The sequence below is a fragment of the Gopherus evgoodei genome, chromosome 1, assembly GCF_007399415.2.
Source record: "Gopherus evgoodei ecotype Sinaloan lineage chromosome 1, rGopEvg1_v1.p, whole genome shotgun sequence".
Taxonomy (NCBI): domain Eukaryota; kingdom Metazoa; phylum Chordata; order Testudines; family Testudinidae; genus Gopherus; species Gopherus evgoodei.
The window spans coordinates 251,820,046-251,841,411 of NC_044322.1; the positions used below are offsets into that span (position 1 = coordinate 251,820,046).

Below are 21,366 nucleotides of genomic sequence, written 5' to 3' on the forward strand. Positions count from 1 at the left end.
AGCTCTCGGCTGCTGGGGAGAATGGAGTGCTGTGTGCTCTCTGCAAGCTCATCCTCCTCTTCCTCCTCCTCATCTTCCCCCTCCGCTGAATCCTCATCCATGGTTGAGATTATAACCCCCACCTCGGAATCCACAGACAAGGGGGGAGTAGTGGTGGCGCAGCCCCCTAAAATTGCATGCAGCTCAGCGTAGAAGCAGCATGTTTTTGGCCCTGACCCTGATCTTCCCTTTGCTGCTTTGGTTTTCTGGTAGGTTTGTCTGAGCTCCTTCACTTTCACTCTGCACTGCACTGAGTCCCTGCTGTGGCCTCTCTCTATCATGGTCCTGGAAATTTTTTCAAAAGTTTTTTCATTTAGTCTTTTGGAACGCAGTTCTGTTAGCAATGAATCCTCTCCCCATATAGCGAGAAGATCCAGTACCTCTCGTGCGGTCCACGCTGGTGCTCTTTTTCTATTCTCAGGAGACTGCATTGTTACCTGTGCTGATGAGCTCTGCGTGGTCACCTGTGCTGATGAGAGCTCCAAGCTGGCCAAACAGGAAATGCAATTCAAAAGTTCACGGGACTTTTCCTGTATACCTGGCCAGTGCATTAGAGTTCAGATTCCTGTCCAGAGCGGCCAGTGGTGCACTGTGGGATACCACCCGGAGACCAATAACTTCGATTTGTGGCCACACTAACCCTAAATCGATATGTTAATATCAATTTTAGCGTTACTCCTCTCGTCGGGGAGGAGTACAGAAATTGATTTAAAGAGCCCTTTAAATCGATATAAAGTGCATTGTAGTGTGGACGGGTACAGCGTTAAATTGATTTAATGCTGTTAAAATCGATTTAACTGCGTAGTGTGGACCAGGCCTAGGAAATCTTCACTAACTTTCAAGATAGGGTGACCAGATGTCCTGATTTTATAGGGACAGTCCCAATTTTGGGGTCTTTTTCTTATATAAGCTCCTATTACCCCCCATCCCCGTCCCGATTTTTCACATTTGCTGTCTGGTCACCCTATTTCAAGACCATTTGGATTCATTTCCCAGTGCCTACCCTCTAACCTTCATTGGTCCAGGTGGGCTTTGTACCTCTCTCTGATGCTTTCATTGGCTCATTAGCCACTTCGGACTCAGAATTGTCCTCCTAGCTTTTCATACTGTCCATGGGCACTGTCCACCTTTCTCCTCTGACCTCATATCCACCCATTTCCCTTAATGACCATATTCACTCTTCCCCTCCCTTCTTAACTACATATACGTCTACTCCCCCACCTGCTCACTCTACTCCAATATTGCCTTCCTCTCTGTTCCCTGGGCTTTCCCAGCTAGGGCTTTCTTGTTTATGTGTACTTCCTCATCTGTCTTCCTCCCACTGTTCCACTGAGTCACTTCCCTCTTTAAATCTTGCTTTTAAATCTGGTTTTCCTCTTTAGTTTAGGACTGATTCTCTGAAGGGCATTGTGATGCCAGTCCTGAAAGCAGCTGTATACAACTAGATTGCCTTGGAATAAAGAATTGCTCAGCCTACCCTGCCTATCATTCACAGTTCTTTAATCCATGCCCCTGCAACTTCAGCACAGGAATAGCAACCTTCATACCCTCCACTTCTTGCAATTCCAGCTGCTAGGAACATCCTGACTGGCAGCAGCTGGCATAAATGGGTCCAGCTCCAGTGACTTCAGTGGTGTTTGGCCCATTTGCACCAGCAGAGAATTTGGACCATCTTCTTTGTTTCGCTCGGTCAATGAGCTCAGGTAGGAAATGCTGGAACTGGAGAAGCACAGCAAAAATCTGTCTCAAGTTTTTGCTGGAATTAATCAGTTGTGAACTAGCACGTAATTATCTGAAATAATGAGCTTGCTTTGGTCAGGCCAGCTCCTCTTTTGCTGTCCATGAACTTTGGAGTGATTGAGTTCCAATTGCAGAAGGCTAATTTGAAGTGTGCATGTATGAGTCTGATGGGAAGTAGTATATTTTATATGGAACCAGCCAATGCAGAAGCTAGGTGGGCGGGGGAGTGTTCATTGAAATTGCCGGGGGACAGAGTTCTCATCAGAATCCTGGCAGAGAGGCAGTTCAATGAGCCAGATAAAGAACCAATCACATTCTTCATGAACTCACACACAGTGACTCTGCATGCAGGTAGGGTGGGCTTTAGCATGGAGAGCAGTGAGCACCAGACCTGCCCCTTGATCATTGCCATTCCCCTGGCTCTCATTGCCAGAGAGTGGTGGGAGGGAGATTTTCTGTTCTGATTCAGATCTTCCTTCTGTGAAAATCAGCCTCTTTCCATATGGCCACACTCTTGGCTGACTGCCGATGGCTCATTGGCTTGGATGGCCTCTGTATATAGCACTGAGGGTGGGTCTTTGAAAGTGCTCAGCACTGGCCTGTCCCTGCTCCCAGTGAAGCTAATTGTAAACTGAGGAGCAGAGTTCAGCCAGTGCTGAGCATTGTTGAAAATCACCCCCAAGTGGCTGTATGAGCCTGCTGGTGCAATCAGTCTCCCTGTGTTCTGCTTCCAGGCAATAGGTGTCTGTGGTGGAACCTGGCGCCCCTAGTGGATGACAGATATGCAGCCCTGTTATCATCCTCTTCGCCCAATCTCCCAGGGGATTCTGCTCCAATTATGGCCCAGTAAATAACCCATTTCTGGGAATAGGGAGAAGTGAGAGTAGTTTCTACATCAATTTCTGTATTGTAGAAAGGGCTAGTGCTAAGATGCTGTGCCATGATAGTGTCTTTTGTGATAGTGGAAGGCGTTCAGTGCAAGCACACCCAGTAACCTGGGACACCATTGCTTTCCCGACCTGGTTGCTGTCCCTGTGAGCTATAGACAGCTTGAGGAGGGGAGGGGAGGGATGATCACAGTCACCCTGTTTGGATTGTCAATAAAAGATTGCACCAAATCCCGCAAAAAACTTACATGTGATTCTCTCAGAGACAAGACGATTGATTTCTGACTGAAAGCCAATTTGATTCTGACCAGCAAATCCAGCCCAGGATTCACGCAGCAGGGGTGGCACCTGTCTTTCCCTGACAGAAGACAGAGCATCCCCCACCCATGAATAGCCACATTTCACCTGTCCCCATCAAAGATACTGAGCAGTGCACTGATAAAGAGAAGGCAGTATCTGTCTTTCTCTTGTGCACGATGCAGACCTGCTGTACTTCATGCAGATGAACTGTGCTTTGCTTGAAATGAATTCTTGATGTCAGAGTGGGACACTGGTTCAGCAGCGTCTCAGGGGAAGAATGCCCTCACTGAGTCACCATTGTCACTTCCTGCAGGAACCGGGTTTGATTTCTGATCCAACACAGCCCTGCGTACTCTCTCCTTCTCTGAGTCATCTCTCCAAGTCCATTTCTTATCCAGTTTAGACATTACTAGAGAAATACACATGCAGCTCAGACAAGTCAGAATTACCTCTTCCCCCCCCCCTTGCTCCCTCTCGAATCCTATTATTTTTCCCTCTTGTCCTGGGTTTTCCCCTCTCTTCCTGCTGTGCCCATTTCCCCACGTCTTTCCTCATCCTCTATCCTGTTAGGAAACTCTAGATCAAACACCATCTTCGGTAATAAGCTTCTTAAAGCAGATAAGCTTGAAGGACTTCAATCTGCATGCTTGACGGGTATAGCTGTGGAGAGAGAGAGAGCAATTTCATGAGGCTAAGATCAGATATCCTCCTAATGCAGTAGTGTGAACAAACCTCTTGAAATAGGTGAAACTTGTTTTCAAAGAGGCCAGACCTACAAACAACTTTTATGTAATCACGCACACACACACACACACATGTGCACCCAGACTCCATTTATGTTAAGACAGGAGATTTGAATGCACAGAAGTCAGAAAATTCAAATACAAGAGTTTCCAAAGCAACATTGTTGTATTTGAGCTGCATGGCACATTTCACATATGAAATATTTTGGCTTGCTGCTGCAGCATTATAGGTATTTGGGGTGCTTTGCAGACAAATATAAGGACAGGTCCCTTCCCCAGTGGATTTACAATGCAGAGGCCAAATCCTGGAGTTTTTTCTCAATGTTTGCTCACTCCTCACTCAGGCAAAACCCTTACTGAAGTCAATGGGAGTTTTGTCTGTGTAACAACATAGTAAAAACCTGAGTAATAACAATAAGGACAGCAGAATTTGGCCTTGCATTAGAAGCTTGATATCTTTACTATGTAACTAAATTCCTGTTGCTGTTAGCACCATAATTTTTCATTTTCTGCCTTTTCTATATTTAAATCTTCTATTTCATTAATTAACATTTTGTATGGAATTTCATTGGCCGTGTTTGCGTGCTTTTGTTGTTTTAAAGAGAGGAAAACTAATAAGGCATTCCCGTTGCAACCAACACCTCCTGCTTCCAATCCTCCTGGATACCGCCAACCTGCACCCATCCCACGAGGCCCAGTAAATCCTTAGGCTGTGTTAGAATTATGATGACACCAGAAAGCAACATGAAGCCCCATTCCTCAGCTAGCAGTGAGCCAGGAACCAGCCAGGACATAGTCACAGCAAATTTTACATGGCCACCAAAGGATGCTTAAAAATTGATTTGCTCTGGTCTGCTGAAATCTCTACCGCAATGCGTTGGCTTTGCTGTGGGAACAGTGGCAAAGCATACATCTTCTTTAGCTTGGGTGGTTCCTTTTCTGTGAGCCCTATTTTGAAAACTTAAATGGGACTGAAATGGTTCACAGGCCTTTTGTGTTCAAAGGGATGAATTTTATACAAATTGCTTTCACCCAAAGAGACAGATTACTTTAAATTAGTCGTTTCTTTTCTTAACAGTAGTAAAAAACCTGTGCATTATGCAATAAGTAATACTTTCTAATTCCTGCTAACTTCTAGTAATTAGATAAAAAGGGCTGGATCATTCCTGCCCACTGAAAAATCCATGGGAGGAGAAAGCATAGCAGAAGGCCCACAAAACTCCATGAGGCTGACAAAGTACATTTGAAGGGCACCAAAAATCCAGGCTTTGTTTTTCTATGGCTTGTCGAGTTTGCCGGTTATAGAGTCTGCCAGCTGCTCTCTGTTATACAACAGCCACTGCTGAGAATTTCAGTGACCACACAACCCAGCCACATCATGGAAAACTTGGTTGTTCATGGTCTGGAGGACATGTGGATCAGGATTTGACCCTAAGTAGCTGAATTACTTACTATTGTTTTTACTGAGAAAAAAAGAGATCAATGAGGGTGAAATCCTGGCTCCATTGAAAAACTGCCATTGACTTCAATGGGCCCAGGATTTCACGCTTACAATATTTAGTTAATTAGAAATTGAAAAATGAACATGTTTCCTAGAACCAATACCTGCTTTCCTTTGTGGCTAAACCCCCTGTTGGCTTCAGCTGGAGATGAGACTGAGTAAGGAGATTACTAAATATTGCAGAATGGACAGAACAGACAAATTAAATAATAAATGTTAAGTGATTTTGCTGGGTGAGGGTGGAATGTCTTTCTCTGACTTAAGTAGTGGCACTGTCAGTGAGTTATGCAGTGCTAAGTACTTCAGTGGACTAAATTTCATGGAGGTTGGAACAGGAACATGTATTTGGCAATGTAATCATTTCACAGACACAGCAAAGGGTACAGTACTTTGGGTCCTCAGCCTCCCCAGCTTGTGCCGAAGGAGAATCCCAATTAGTTGTTACCATTGTTTTAAAGGAGTGTTGTAGCTTATGAGCATAGACTCTTTTTCTGTTTGTGACTTGTACTCAAGCAACTTACCAGTTTTTCTTCTGTTGGGGGGCGAGGGGGTTGTTTTTTGACTCTTTATTATTAAAAAATAATGCTGATAATTTCAGCAAGTGAATCTGGGTGGATATGTAATAACCAAGATTCTAAATGTGATCTGTGTTGGTTAGTTTTGATTGAACACAGAAGTCTACCTAGACATTTATAGTGCACTTATCACTATAGTAACTGATCTTAATACCTGAGGTCACATGGCATTATTTGCATTCCCTACACGTAGGATGTGAATATTCTTTCAGCAAATAGTCTCTAAAAGTCCTATTAAAATTCACTGTTTTCATCAACATTCCGGCCAGTAAAATTATTTTCTAGAATATTTCATGGAATACAAAGGTGAACACAGCCCCAACGAATTCATTGAAATATCCAGCTGCTAATGTTGTGCAATATCTCCCCAACGGTGAGAATTCTAAGGATTGAGTTGTGCACACAATGTGTGGCTGGGCTCTTAATGTACCCTGTGGCTGGTAAACTCAAATGCCCATGGTTATTGATATCCTTTTAACCTCTAATACTGATGTGTCAGAAGCATGCTCAAAATCACTGACAGGAGTGCAAAGTGCTGTTATTACCCTGCTGGAGCGAAAAGGCTGCTGTTCAGCCCTGGGCTGTTGGGAACAATCACTACTCCATATTGTACAACCCCAGCTTATCCATTGCTGATAGTGTTTTCTTCGCACAGAGCATGCAAATGCTAGTATAGTTTTCCCAGCTGTCTTGCATTCCAGAGGGAGATTACTCTGATCTCACAGAGGAGGGCCCTGATTAAAGCCCCCGGAGTAGCAGAGATCAGCTTCTCTGCAGATGAAACTATGACACAGTTAAATGGGACAGGCTGGCAGCAGCTGGGATGAGTCCCGTGATCTCGTCATCATCCAGGGCCTTCCGTCTGTGAGCTGTAAATCTCCTGTTGGTAGTGTTGCTGTGCTAACCTTTGCGATCAACCCCGCCTCTTCTTTCCCCCTCCCCCATCCAGTCCGGCTACCTAGCAGCAGCAGCATGGACGCAAGGGCTGGAGTTTTTAATCCAGTAAAGCCTTGCTCTGTTAATCATGCCAGACAGAACTAGTAGCTTCCACACGTGCCTGCTGCAAGCTGCGTATATGCTATTTCTGTCCTGCCTCCTCAGCCCTGTCCCCTCCTCAGGGCAGACTCCACATAAGCTCAGCAGCCTTCTCTAAGGATGAGTGAGCTTGTCTAACAATAGGAGCCCTGGTGGTTTATCCCAAAGACATTCAAACCCCTCTCCACATCTTGTAATTGGAAAGGACCCACAAATCCTCTGCCCCCCACTCATTTTGTATCGTGTTGGAGAGTGAACCTCAGGCTGAGAGCACTGGTGTGCTGCCAATATTTTAAGAAGGGGATCTCACAAAACTTTCTCCACATAGCCTGTTTATAAACCCTGCACCTCCGGGGGCAAGGATGGAGCGCATATACTGCAAAGAGAAAGGCTGAGGGACTATGGGAATCTATTCATTTGTTTTCCCGCTTAAATCAAAACAGTCTCATCACCATCGCCGCTAGAGGGATAAGAGCTCTGTCCTTTTTGACAGAGGTTAATCAGATTGTCTCCTTTTGCAGTTTGTTTCCCTTCCTGCTCCCATCTGGTCTGCTCATCTTTCCTCATTGTTTTTAAAGAGAAGACATAAGAACTATCACATCTAATATGGAAACTGCAGGGATGATTTAGGCACGCACAATATAATTGCCCAGTTTGGAATTTGGACAGAATACTGGGGGGTTAAATCTCTATTTTGTATCAAATGTCAGAAAATCTTGAATGACTATGAAGTTGTCAGGACTTTGTCTCAGCCAATGGAGGGCATCCCCACCTCTAGTGCTCATTAACCCCAAGGCAGAGGAATTGGTTCAGCACTGACTCTGGAACTCAGTCACCATCACCACTGCCTGCACCCCTAGGTTTGTCTGGAAGGTCTCCTAAGTCCCATATAAGCACTGATAAGACCCAGTCTCCCTTGGCTTGTGAGAGTTGACAAGAGTTCAGCTCAAGGTGGCATGGTGGCAGGTATGCATGGCACATATAGAGTTATCATTGATGTACATACACATATTGGCAAGTTTTCAAAACTTGGCTTCCATTTTTGCACAGCTTACGGGTGCAAATAACCACAGGCACATTTTTGCATGGGTGTTCATTTGCTGGTGCAGCTGAGATAACTTAGACAACTACAAGCACCTGATGGCACCAGCAAATCAGTTACTTATGCATAGAGGTGTAAATTAACTACATTATGCACCAGTTATTTGCACAGGTCCAGCTGAAGGGAAGAAAGGGGAGGCATAGAAAAGGATAGATGAATATCAGGACCACCCTTTAGATGCATCTCTCCTAGTAACTAGAATGCCCAACTAATGTAATTGATTCACAACTTTCCTAGTGAATCTTTTATTCAGTGAGGATTTTCTCCTTTCCTTCGTCCAGAAGTACAAAGATGTGGAGCCGATTCTGAAGATCAAGGAGGTGAATGGCTTGGAGCTGGTGAAGAAGTTCTCAGAAGAGATGGAGAGCATGCTGCGCAGAAAAGTAGAAGCTGTTGAGGTACAAACTTGGGAACTTTATGGGGAAATCCCCTTCTTCCAAACACAAAGCTAGAGACACTGAAGGCCAATTTTTAAAGGTATTTAGGCACCTAATGATGTAGATAAGATCCTAGTGGGAGTTACAAATCACCTAGGCACCTAACTTCCATTGAAATCAATGGGACTCAGTTACCTATGTGCTTTTGAAAATCCCACTAGGTGCCTGTCTGCATCTTTAGGATCCTAAATACCTCCTGATTTCCCTGCAACTGCTAAGCTATGCAGGTATAACAACAGCTGGTGCCTCTTGACTCCATCAGTTATTATGTAGCAGAAAGATAATGGCAAACAGAGGAATAATGGCTTCTACCTCAGCCAGGGGTGAAAAATAAAACAAGTGACTTGGCTAGCTTCAAAATAAATATGAGATAATGACAGGTTTCAGAGTAGCAGCCGGGTTAGTCTGTATCCATAAAAAGAACAGGAGTACTCGTGGCACCTTAGAGACTAACACATTTATTTGAGCTTAAGCTTTCGTGGGCTACAGTCCCACTTCATCTGATGCAGAGAATGGAACATATAAGAAGAGTGTATATATACATATAGAGAAGACGCCATACCAGCTCTAAGAGGCTAATTAATTAAGATGACCTGTTATCAGCAGGAAAAAAACTTTTTTGTAGTGTTAATCAAGGTGGTCAATTACAGACAGTTGACAAGAGGTATAAGGATAGTTATCATAAGGAAGTAGATTTAAGTAGAGTAATGACTCAGCTTGGTCTTTTTATGAGATAATGAACATTCATTTAACAGATCCAGGGCTAACCCTCCAGAAGGTGAGACCCCTGCCCTGTGCAGTGAACACTGGCTATTGACGAGTGGCAGCCTGTTTGAACATCATGTGGCCCAATGTGGCGTACTGTGACTATTGTCGCTGAGCAATACCCATGGACTGTGAATTTGACTCTTGCAGCTGCTTGAGAATGTGTATTGTGCGCATTAGTTGCTCTCTGATTGGGTGAGGTTCTTTGACCTGTGCTATGTAGGGAAGTCAGGCTAGAATCTTGATCATAATGGTCCCTTCTAGTCTTAACATCTATGAATCCGTTGTGTGCCAGTGTATTCACCCTAATTTTAAAAGTGAAGATCAATAGTCACAGAGTCCTGGCTCCTTAAAAACCATTTGGTGCTTAAAAAAAAGTAAAGATGGGCCAAAAAACAATGTTTGGATCTAGATCAAAAGGAAACTCTAGGTGTGTTCAGGTCCAGGGTTTTGGTTTGACTCATCAGAGAACTAGAGACCTTCCATGAAGTTCAGACTCAGATTCAAACTTGGATAGCCTTATTAAGGCCCATAACACAGCTACAGTTTATTGTGTGCAGGGCCGGTGCAACTATTTAGGTGACCTAGGCGGTCGCCTAGGGCACTAGGATTTGGGGGGTGCCATTTTCTTTGGCAGCGACCACGGCGGCTGGATCTTCGGCCACCCCGGTCACCGTCGGCATTTCGGTGGAGGGAGTTGGGGTAAGGGAGCGCAGAGAGGGCTGCCTGCAGCAAGTAAGGGGAAGGCACGCAGGGGAACTCCCTGCCCCAGCTCACCCCTGCCCCACCTCCTCCCCGAGCATGCCGTGGCTGCTTCACTTCTCCCACCTCCCAGGCTTGCGGTGCCTAAGCTTATTGGCGCCGCAAGCCTGGGAGGCGGGAAAAGTGAAGAAGTGACGGCGTGCTCAGGGAGGAGGCAGGGCAGGGGTGAGCTGCTTCACTTCTTCCGCCTCCCAGGCTTGCGGTGCCAATCAGCTTAGGCGCCGCAAGCCTGGGAGGCAGGAGAAGTGAAGCAGCGACGGTGTGCTTGCGCTCGTGCTTGTGCGTGGAGCAGGGGTGATCTGGAGTGGGGGGCGTGCCTCAGGGTGGGGGGTGGGGAGCTGCCACAAGGGGGGCACCTCAGGGTGGGGGGGGAGCTGCCGCGGGGGAGGGGGTGTGCCTCAGGGCAGGGGTGCGGGAGGGGGGCGCAAGGTGGAAGTTTCACCTAGGGCGCAAAACATCCTTGCGCTGGCCCTGATTGTGTGATGTTGTAAAAGTGGCTGTGTTTGAGCAGGATTCCATCTTAATCTAAACAAATGATTGGTTGGTGCCCTGAAATATGAAATTTGATAATGCAGATGATTATTTTAGCTTCCATAGCTGGAAAAGTTTACGAATGGTCATAATATTTCCCGGCCCTTTTAAAAATCCGGTCATCACTCAGTTTTTCTCAGTTCCCTTTATGTTGGTGATAGGCTGAAGCTGGGCTGGCTCTGGATTGTCTTTTTCACGAGGCTCCAGTTAAAGTGGAATGAAAACTTCTGGTGTTCTTCTGAATAGAAGTCTCTCTCTATGAATATGTTCAGTGCCACCTACTCATTGTTTGGGGGGACAAAGTCTTAGGAATGACTAGCTGTGAGTACGTTCCCCAGATTTGAAACTTGCTGCACAGAACTTTAGTTCCTTTATTGGATGCAGGGGAATTTGTAACCTCCCATAGCTTCCTCTGCTGTGCTGAACTAGATCTGAAGTCCAAGTCACTGGGTTTTTCAATATTTTGTGAACAATTCATGCTTCTGAAAAGACTTGTCCGGTGTTTCCCACTCATCCTCCCTCTGTGTGTGTTTGCATTAGAGGCTGGTGGAAGCAGCGGAAGACGCAGATCTGAAACATGAATTCAACTCCTCTCTGGTGGTACGTTCATATCCTTCAATGACAAAGCCCGGGTTCATGTGACAGGGAGCCTCGAAGGAACTGGCTGATAGACAGGCATGGTCTGCCAATTCCAGGATTGCCCAGTTATCTAACCATCCCATTCCTAGGCATGTTGGGAATTTCCTTGCCTTCAGAGCACCCAGTAGCACATTAATAACTCACTCCTGTCTCATTAGGAGTCATCCTGATTAAATAAGTGACTCCCATGACAGGTCCAGGGCATGATGGCAGCTCCTCACCCTGCCACAGTGGTAGTAAACTCATGCTGAAGAGCACCCTTCAGATTCTTGCTGCACATGTTGGTGGCAGCTGGGGATATTGCAGAAAGAAAGATGCCGACTCCTTCCACTCCAGACTCTCTGGTACCCCCAGCTGTAGCTAGCTCATGGAATGCCCTTAAAGGTGATCTCCAAAGGAAGATCTCCTGGGAGAAAGGGATGCTTTGTGATCAGCAGGAGAGGAAGTAGAGTTTTAACAGGGGGAATAACAGGGATTCTGAATGATGGATAAGTGGAAACTCTCCATTTCCTCTTGGATTGGTATATTCCACTGTAAACCTCACTTCTTGTCATTTGGCTATAAAAGGCTGGTGGGGCTGGTGAGTTGATCTGATCACAGACTGGCAGTGGTTTGAGCACTGGCCTGCTAAACCCAGGCTTGTGAGTTCAATCCCTGAGGAGGCCATTTAAGGATCTGGGGCAAAAAATCTGTCTGGGGATTGGTCCTGCTTTGAGCAGGGGGTTGGACTAGATGACCTCCTGAGGTCCCTTCCAACCCTGATAGTCTATGATTCTATGACTAACAGGTAAGAGTGATGAATTGACCATTATCAGCTCTACTGGAGCTACCTGAACACATCTGTCAAAGAGCGTGGGGTGAAGGATTAAAGATCGAGGCTACGTCTACATTGCACGCTTCTTTCAGTGGAGTGTAGCATATGTTCTCAGGTAATCCCCCTAGCACAGGTTTAAGTAGCAGTGTAGATGGTCGGGTATGGCTTAGACAAGGTGTACAGATATGCCTGAAAGGTATGGCATGTACCCTGGTATATGGCTCTTTACTTGCCCAAGCCATGCCTTCCCATATGCACTGCTGGTTTTAGCTGCAGGAAAAGGCTACAGCAGTGGGGAAAATCTCTGGCAGCAGGGAGGCAGCGAGGAAAGGCTCCGACAGTGGGGAAAGGCTCTACAAGCTCCCTGCTGCTGGAGCCTTTCCCCACTGCAGGGAAGGATTCTGGCAGTGGGGAAGGGCTCCAGAGGAGGGAGGCAGTGGTGAAAAGCAGGGAAAGATTTTTTTTTCTGGCAGTACCGATAATAAACTCTCTTGCTGTCTTTCCCCTTTCCTCTGTCTCATTGCTCCTCATCAACAGTTTGATTACTACAACTCTCTCCTGATTAATGAAAAGGATGAGAATGATAATTATGTGGAGCTTGGAGACGAATTCATTCTTGAGCCAAATGAGCATTTCAATAATCTGCTGGTGAACACAACGTACAGTGATGTGCAGCTCCCAACCAATGTCTACAACAAAGGTAATAGGGCCCTTGCCTCTGACTTCACAACCCTGTGAGGGGAACCTGGAAACTACAGTGGAATAACAACACAAATAGGAGGGTGGGAAGTGAAAGATAGAGAATAAAGGTTGTACTGTGACTTTAAGGCACTGTCCTTCTGGTGGCAGTGAGGAGCTCTGGGAGGGGACATGCCTACTGCAGCAACGTCATTGCAATTGTGCTTGGTTACTGTCCTCCCTTCTTTGTGCATCCACACATCTGCCAATCACAATCTGGCCTTAAATCAGGAGCTGGCCTATCTCTATTGGAATTAGTGAGCAAGCTCCTGAAACATGGGGCTGCATAGTCCTTACAAGCTGAGGCTCTTGACAACAATTGTTCTAAAGTTGCTGCCCTCTTCTATTGACATAGCAGGCTGCCACCAGCCACTGGCTCTGTGCCTGCCAGACCATCAATCCTTCTCCTTGTAAACATTTTGGCAGGAAATGCTCCCTTACTTCTGTCTTCTCTCCTATGACTGTCTGTATGTGAGCTCAGTGAAGCTACAGGAGCAAACAGAGGTAGGTGCTGGTGATTATATCCTTAGCGGTTACATGATTCCAGGGCCAATGCAGAGAGAGGTTTTCTTCTCCTAAACATTTTAAAATGAATTTCATGCTGAGCTGACAGCCCTAAGGGCTATAATCTGAGGCACAAAAGATCCATGTGTTCCATAAACACCCGTTCCCTGGGAGGTCTCCGATCCAACTACTGACCATACTCAGCCCTGCTTAGCCTCTAAAACCACATGACTTCAGCTACTTAAACCAGGTCATCTATCATCATGCAAGCAGCCAAGCCTCTAACCCAGTGATACTCAGACTGAGACTTGGGAGCTGCAAATGGCTCTTTAATGCGTCTCCTGCAGCTTTTTACAGCACGTGATATTAAAACAGTGTGATTTAATTATTAACCAATCTAAGTTATTAACCAGTCATGAAGCTTTTACTCTGTTACTAACCAATTGTATTTGGTAAAATAATAATATTTGTTCAGTCATTTTGCTGTGAGAATAATATATATTCAATGAAACAATGAATTCACACCACTGTGGCTCTTTTGTGTAACATTGGTCGCTAATTTGGCGCCTGAACCACTGAGGTCTGAGTGTCACTGCTCTAGCCCTTCACTTACAGACACTCGTGAGTCCCAGGATTTATTTGGCCTACAGTGATTCCCTTTTAAAGCTTCGCTATCATTATTTGTTATGCTGTTAGATTTAGAAATTATATACACCCTGCAAAGTTCAAAAGCCTCAGAGGGTTTTATTGCAAAAAGAGGGTTTTGATCAAAGCCTCACTTGTCCTCTTGCTGCTGCTCCATTTTACCCTCTCTGGTGCGGGAGTAGATACTACTACAAGCAGTCGCATGTTAGCCTCAGATGTCTTATGTAAATCTTCAGATTTACACAGGTGTAAGTGAAATCGGGGGTCCGGGATCAGAGTTCAGGCCTTGGGGGAGAAGCAGAGACAGAGTAATGGAATGAAGAAAACCAGGGGAGAGATATCAAAACAGAGAGTAGTAGGAGAAAGATGGAGGGCTTTTAAATCTAAGGGTTTGTCTACACTGGGTAATTGCATCATGTTAAAACATAACTGTAGGAGTCCTGATAACCAGCTCGCAATGTTAAACACTCACTGTAACCAGGGACTGTCATGTTTAACATTGTTTCAGCTGGTTGGCCTACCACAGGGAGCTGTTATGATGATATAACAGACAATCCCTGTCTATACTTGGTGCAACATTGTATTTAACCTTGAGTTAATTACCATAACCCCTTGGGACCCTGTTCTAACTTGATGTAAATCAGCCAAGGTAGATAAACCCCAGAAGAGGAAGGGAGATGATGTGTGACCAAGCACCATTGCTAGTGGTAACTTACATTCCAGGGTTTGCTTGAACAGTGAAGACAGTTCCTCTTGCAAGGTTTGTTTTAAAGCCAATTTCAATATGGTATTTGTCATCATGAATGGAGTGACAGTGGTGAGGAATACATGTTGTAACTGTGTTCAGACTACGAAGAATTCATACAATTACTGTATGTACATACATGTATTGTATGTACAGGTTCCACACTGTCTGGGTCTCTCTCTTTGTTCTCACCACTCTCCTCTATACTGTGCTTTTTTCCCCCTGTTGCACTCTTTCTTCCTCTCTGCCTATGTTTCCTGGCTCCGCCTTTCCCCACAGACCCTGACATATTGAATGGAGTTTACATGTCAGAAGCCTTGAATCCTATTTTTGTGGACAATTTCCAAAGAGACCCAACCTTGACCTGGCAGTACTTTGGCAGCTCCACAGGATTCTTCAGACTTTACCCAGGTAAAGAGGCTCAGACATTCCTAGCCCTTTCTCTAAAAATCTGGGCAAAACATGAAACTCACCAGGGAAGGGAACACATTGACACAGAACCTGTTCTGGGAAGCCTAGGGATAGGGGGATCATTGCCTTCCATTGTAGAATAGTAAGTATGGATTACATATGGGTCTGGGGTTGGATTCCCCAAAAGGGAGACCTCTTGGAAATAACCAACAACCACAGGCTGCTTGAGCTAATTGAACTGGGATGGTGTGTACTAAAGGCACATTCCTGTAAAAGAGTAACACTGGTGGCAATAGAAGGCTTTCATTCTCTAGCCACTAGCTACCATACCGGGGAGACAACACAGCCAGTGTGTTGCACCTGTGACACCAAAGGTATTCTGCTTGCCTATATATGTTTCAGGCTGACTGCCTGCTTCAGTGCCATCTGCCCTGAGAAAGTGTGACAAAGCCTTTAGTGCTCAGTCTGGGCCACACACCTATCTCTCTTTCTACTTTTTTAAGGTTCTCAGCCTTTCTGTAAGAAAAAAGATACAATATTGTCAACCTCAAGCGATAAAATATCATCAGTCAGATCCCCCAAAAATCATGAGATTGTTCTCCCTCCAAAAAAATTTTTTTTTCCCCAAAAAGATTATATTGTGGTTTCGGTCTGGCTTTTGATTGTTTTGAACTCCCCCTGCCCATCACCAGTGTGTGTGTGTGTGAATATCAGTGTTGCCCACTCTCCCATATGTATTGAGTTGCAGGCTGAGGGGAGGGAGTTTAGCTCCCTCATCCTCTCTTGTGAGAATGATTGGGCTGCTGATGAGAGGGGGAAGAGGGAAGAGCTTTTTCCTGAGCAACTCTAGTTGGTTGCTCAGCCCCAGGAGGCAGGCACATAGGGTAGGCAGCCAATCAGAGGGCTCAAATTCATTAGAGCCTGGAGCTTCTCACATCATCGCCAAACTGGCTTCAACCTCAGCCAAAATCACCTCACTCGTCAAAAAAATCACCACAGTCAACAGCTCTGCAGATATTGGAGAAAGTTGCGTACAAATGGAATAAAGATGAAAGTAAATGCACTCCCTCCCCAATTTTTAAATGTCACTGGGCTGTGCCTGGTGCTTTCAGGAACATTTTGCATAAAAATTAATCAACACATTCAAGGGAATGTGAGAAGGCCAGAAATTAAAGTTAGGAAAGCTTTGTGTGTATTTATCCAATGTGCTTGCTGCTATAACTGCTGGAGCTCTGCTGTTGGCTGTGGGAGTCACATGACCTTGTGAACTAAAATAATGAGGTCTCAGAACTAAGGATAATTGAATGTCTGGTGCCTGCAGGGGTGGGGATCTGAGGCCTGTTTTCCTGAGTGATTAAGCCACTGAGTCCTCCTTTTGCTGCTCTGTTCAGGGATAAAGTGGATGCCAGATGAGAATGGAGTCATCTCCTTCGACTGCAGGAATCGAGGCTGGTGAGAAATTAGACCCCACCATCTTTCTCTCACCCCCTTTTTCTCCTCTTCTTTTGGAACTTTGATTGACCCTTGTCCTGATTTTTGTCCCCCTCCTTCCTAGTTGGGTTACAGAGATCTGAATGGTGAGTGCACAGACGTCACAGTCCAATGTCTCCAGTGGGGAGTCTAATCAGAGCCTCTGTTGCGCACTGCTCCTGGGAGAGAGAGGGGATAGATAAACTAGTGTTTAAGCAATCACATTGTAGCATACTGGATTAGAAAGTGTTGTCCATCCCCTTCCAACACCCCTCCCTCGATCTTGGGGTCTAACGTCTCATATGGAATCACTGTCAGTGACTCTCTTCTTGATTCCCTCCACTTTTTGAGACTGCAGAACAATGGGATGGGACTGTTCAGAGTCCATCAGTTCCACTCTTTGAATCGGTCAGCTCAGTAGCAGGGATCGCTGTTAAATAACACCAAGTTCCCTCTGTCAGCTATGTCTGAGCATATCACCTCTGCAGCACTCCCAGCCTTTGCCAGCCCAGTAAACAAGAACCCAGGTCCAACAGAGCACGACTGTTAAACAACAGGACAGCCCCGTCATGGTTATATGAGTGGTACATCCGGCATGGGATAAAGGGTACATTCCCACGTCTGCCACTGCTAGGCTGCTGCTCCAGACAGACATGTTATCGTGGGTCTTGAACAGGGGTAGGCAACCTATGGCATGTGTGCCGAAGGCAGCATGCGAGCTGATTTTCAGTAGCACTCACCCTGCCCAGGTTCTGGCCACCGGTCCGGGGCCTCTGAATTTTAATTTAATTATAAATGAAGCTTCTTAAACATTTTTTAAAACCTTATTTACTTTACATACAATAATAGTTTAGTTATATATTATAGACTTATAGAAAGAGACCTTCTAAAAACGTTAAAATGTATTACTGGCACACAAAACCTAAAATTAGAGTGAATAAATGAAGACTCGGCACAGCGCTTCTGAAAGGTTGCCGACCTCTGGTCTAGAATCAAGAACCTGATATGGCCAATTATATGCCCAGAATTCTGCTTTCCCTGGTCCTCATGTTGTACCAGCTTCTCTTCTCTCCCAATCCTGTAAAGGTACATCCAGGCAGCCACTTCACCCAAGGACATTATAATCGTGGTGGACATCAGTGGGAGCATGAAGGGTCTGCTGATGACCATTGCCAAACACACCATCATCACCATTTTGGACACTTTGGGGGAAAATGATTTCGTCAATATTATTGCAGTAAGTGTATCCTAGTCTAAATATAAAACAACTCATCCTGTCAATCATGCCTGCCTTTCAGCTCCACTAGCAAACCATGCAGGGATAGCAGTAATACCACTACAGCACTTAGCTCTAGAGTTAGATGAGAATGGGAAACAAAAACAAACGGCTGTGACAAGTCAGTTGCAAGTACTTTGAGTGACCAGCAGGGTAGATGTTAATTCCTTATTCACCCTGTGATTGACAGTAAAAGCTTATTCATTCCTTTTCCTAGTTTTATTCCTTTTCTTATTGAGACAAAACTTTAGTGATAATACAAGAACTCAGTCTGCAACTATATCATCTTGGTGAGTGACCCTTTCCTGTTTCACAGATTAAACCCAGAGAGACGGAGTCAGTACTGGGTTGGGGACACTTGGTGCTTCAGGAAGTGATGGTGCTATTTTGATTTATGGCTGTCATCCCTCTGAGTCAGGAATACTCTAGCCTGGTGCTAGGAGGCATTGTGCTGCCAAAGCTGCTCTTTCGTGTGAGATGTATAAGCAAAATCCTGACTACTAGTGGTCAAGAAAGATAGCACTTTTCTGAAGAGTAGTGATATTAACTTGTTTATGTCCTGACTGGGATTACCATGATACAGCAATCTCTGCACTGACTTCCCATAGAACAGAGTCCAGGAAAAGGTCAAGCTCCTGATTTTCAAAGTTTTCCATGGAATTAGGCTGGATACCCAACAGACTATTTCTCCCTCTGTGACCATGACTTCCCATGACACCACTGGAACAATAAGACAGTTGACCAGTACCGGGGTGGCTTGTGACCACAGAAGACAGAAATTGCACAGGATCAAGACTATGGAACTCAATGCCAAAGAAAAAGGGAATGATTGCTAACCTCTTCCCTTTCAGAGCTAAATATAAACCCCAGCCCTTTGCCCAGGATTTCCTATAATTATACCCTTATTCTTATAGATTTATGGGAACAAAACATCAAAATCCCTAAGTTTGTCCCCTGCTGTTAGGGAAGGAAGTGAGAACTCATTGTTATCTGTTTAGGTTGCTAAACTATTCCATTGATGGGAGCCATGTAAGTACCTGGATGGATAGTTGGAGAAGTGAGCAGTGTTGATTCAGGAACAGAGGGAAATCATACTAAACTGGGAGGGTTTTATATGTTAGTTTTTTTAAAGAGATGTATGTAATATATGTCCCCTTGTGTACTGTAATCTGAGAATTTAAGTGCTGATGTAAATTAGTCTTTTGCACAGATATTAGAGTGTGGAGAAGACTGCTGGAACTCTGTTAATAAAATAGCATTAACCCTGCACCTAGGGGTGTGCCTGGATTTAAACTGCCAACATGCTACAATTTATTTAATGTATTATTTTAAAAGGCAGGATTTTTAAAAGTGTAATGTGTCTGGAGCACAAAATTGGCACAATAAAATTCTAAATAAAGAGCTAAATAAAACAGTATAACTATAAAATAGATGCTGTTTTTATCCCTTTAAATGTCCTCTTATGAATCTTACTTTCAAGAGATTCCTTTTATCGCTAACCTTATTCTTTTACTTCTCTCTTTTCAGTACAACGATTATGTTCATTATGTTGAACCCTGTTTCAAGGGCATCCTGGTCCAAGCAGACAGAGATAACAGAGAAGTGAGTGCCAGACTCAGAGGTGGTGTTGGGACAGCTCTCTTATTGTAGTTGAATTAGTGGGACTGTGATGCTTTGGTGGGAAACTCCAAGGACAGGAAGCAACTGATGTCCCAAAAGCATGTGGGTTTTTATTTCTGAGACCTAGAGCCAGATTCACAGTGACACACTATTTGCTCTGCATCTCGCTGGATACGCAAAGCAGCTGGAAACTGAGTGCAGCTGGCTGGTTAAACCGAGTTTACAACTGATGTGTGTCTCTGGAGCAGCGCAAACTAGCCAGAGCATACCAGTCAATCTTTCCTGTCCTATCACAAGAAACAAAAGCACATAACTCTCAGCTCCATGTGTCATTTCTAAAAGCTCAGATCTTCCATTCACATCCTTGACCCTCAGAAAAGTGGGAATTCAGCCCTTTCCCACTAAATGTCTGGTCACCAATGAACGCTGCAGTCTAGGTTCCCCCTTTCGTAGGGCACTTTTTCAGTGTTCTTTGCTGATAGCTGCTTTTCTAATCTGGGAGTGATGAGCAGCTGCAGCCTTACGGTGATCATTGTGCATCTGACTGCTGCAAGATGCACCTCCCTCCCGGCTGGGATGTATTTTTAGTTCTGATTATGTCTCCCTTGTTTCTCTCACTCTCAATCTTGTGGAGGTGGCTCATACTCACATGGTCCCCATAGTCCATAGTTAACATTTTCAGAATGTTTCTGTCCACATTTTTTACCAAACTCCCCTGTGTTTCACCCTCAGCAAAGGACAAATCTCCAAAGAGAGGTGCTGCTATTTCTGGCAGTTATTTATGAATTGCTGTGCAGCAGCTTATAGTACAGCACATATGTGAACATGGGTGCCCCATGATAGAACTGTTGTTGGAGTAGCCTATTGACTTTCATATCTGTAGATGATATAGTGGAAGATTGCTCAGCCATCTAGAGTACTCATGTGCCCTGAAATACAGGGATTCTTTGGCCCTGTGTCACCCTTCTCTCCCCTGACCTGAGAATTCTGCCTTCCTTCTGTCCGCATCTCATATCTGCCATGTGTTTCTCACTTCATGCTAGCACTTTAAGCAGTTGGTGGATGAGCTGCAGGCAAAAGGAGTGGGGACCGTCAATAAAGCTGTGCTGGAATCCTTCAAAATCCTGAGGGAGGTAAGAGCCTTTTGTGTCAAGGGTGTTAAAGAGCATGCTCACTCCTCCCCGCCCCCCACTTCTTCTGCGTGTCTCATGGCGCTGTACAGCTGGCATCTGTCAGGGGGAATTCTAGTGCAGTGACATGAACACTTTCTGACAGGGCCAAAAGTTGCTGATGAGCAGCATGGTTGTGATTTTGACATGGATGGTGGTGGTCGTGATGGTGATGATGATGATGATGAACTTGGGCACTCTGACTTTAGGGAGCTGTTTGTTTATTAATTTATTTAAAATGCTCAAACCTGTCATTGCTCCTGATGAGGCTAGTAATAAAGAGGGCATTGCCATGCCAAAGAAAAGTGGATAGCTAAGCTGGCATAGAGCCAGTTGCTATAAATAGTGACCCCAGGGAAAAGTGACCCCATAGACCAGTGCCTTGAATCATCCATAATTATGTCCCTCGGTGCTGATGCTCAATTCAGTCCATTTAATCAGAGCTTATTACTTCATATTTCAGTGCTGTGCCAGTTCACCAGTGCCTGAAAATGAGTGATTGACTGCTAGCTAAATGACAGAAGGAGGAAGAGGGGGACAGACTGCTACAGACTAACACGGCTACCACTCCAAAAGGGGGGACAGAGACAGCCTTTTAACAAAAAGGCTTGAAATAACATAATTAAACCAACTGTATTCACTGAGCCAAATTCAGTTACTTGGGTAAAAAATCTCTTTGACTTAAATGGGAGCAGAGACAGGCCAACACTAAGCGTTGTTGAAAATCTCATCCTTATTTTCTCCTCCTATCACATCTCATATTGTCTGGGAAACTAATAGGACTTAGTTCAGATCTCATGTACACCAGTGTTAATTAGGAGTAAGTCTCCTGAAGTCAGTGGAGTACATCCACGAGAGCATGCTCCCAATCAGGCCTGTCGTGCTGTTGAATCCATGACAGTATCAAACAGCATATAG

At 44.9% G+C, this 21,366-nt stretch overlaps 1 protein-coding gene across 1 annotated transcript in view; it reads left to right on the forward strand.

The window, feature by feature from the left end:
• CACNA2D4 (calcium voltage-gated channel auxiliary subunit alpha2delta 4) overlaps positions 1–21,366 on the forward strand; it is a 164,304-nt gene that overhangs the window by 10,250 nt on the left and 132,688 nt on the right. Inside the window, 8 exon segments of the mRNA XM_030549257.1 lie at positions 8,204–8,320; positions 10,958–11,017; positions 12,408–12,570; positions 14,782–14,913; positions 16,305–16,365; positions 17,470–17,620; positions 19,187–19,261; positions 20,323–20,412. Of these exon segments, the coding sequence (XP_030405117.1) occupies positions 8,204–8,320; positions 10,958–11,017; positions 12,408–12,570; positions 14,782–14,913; positions 16,305–16,365; positions 17,470–17,620; positions 19,187–19,261; positions 20,323–20,412 (849 nt within the window).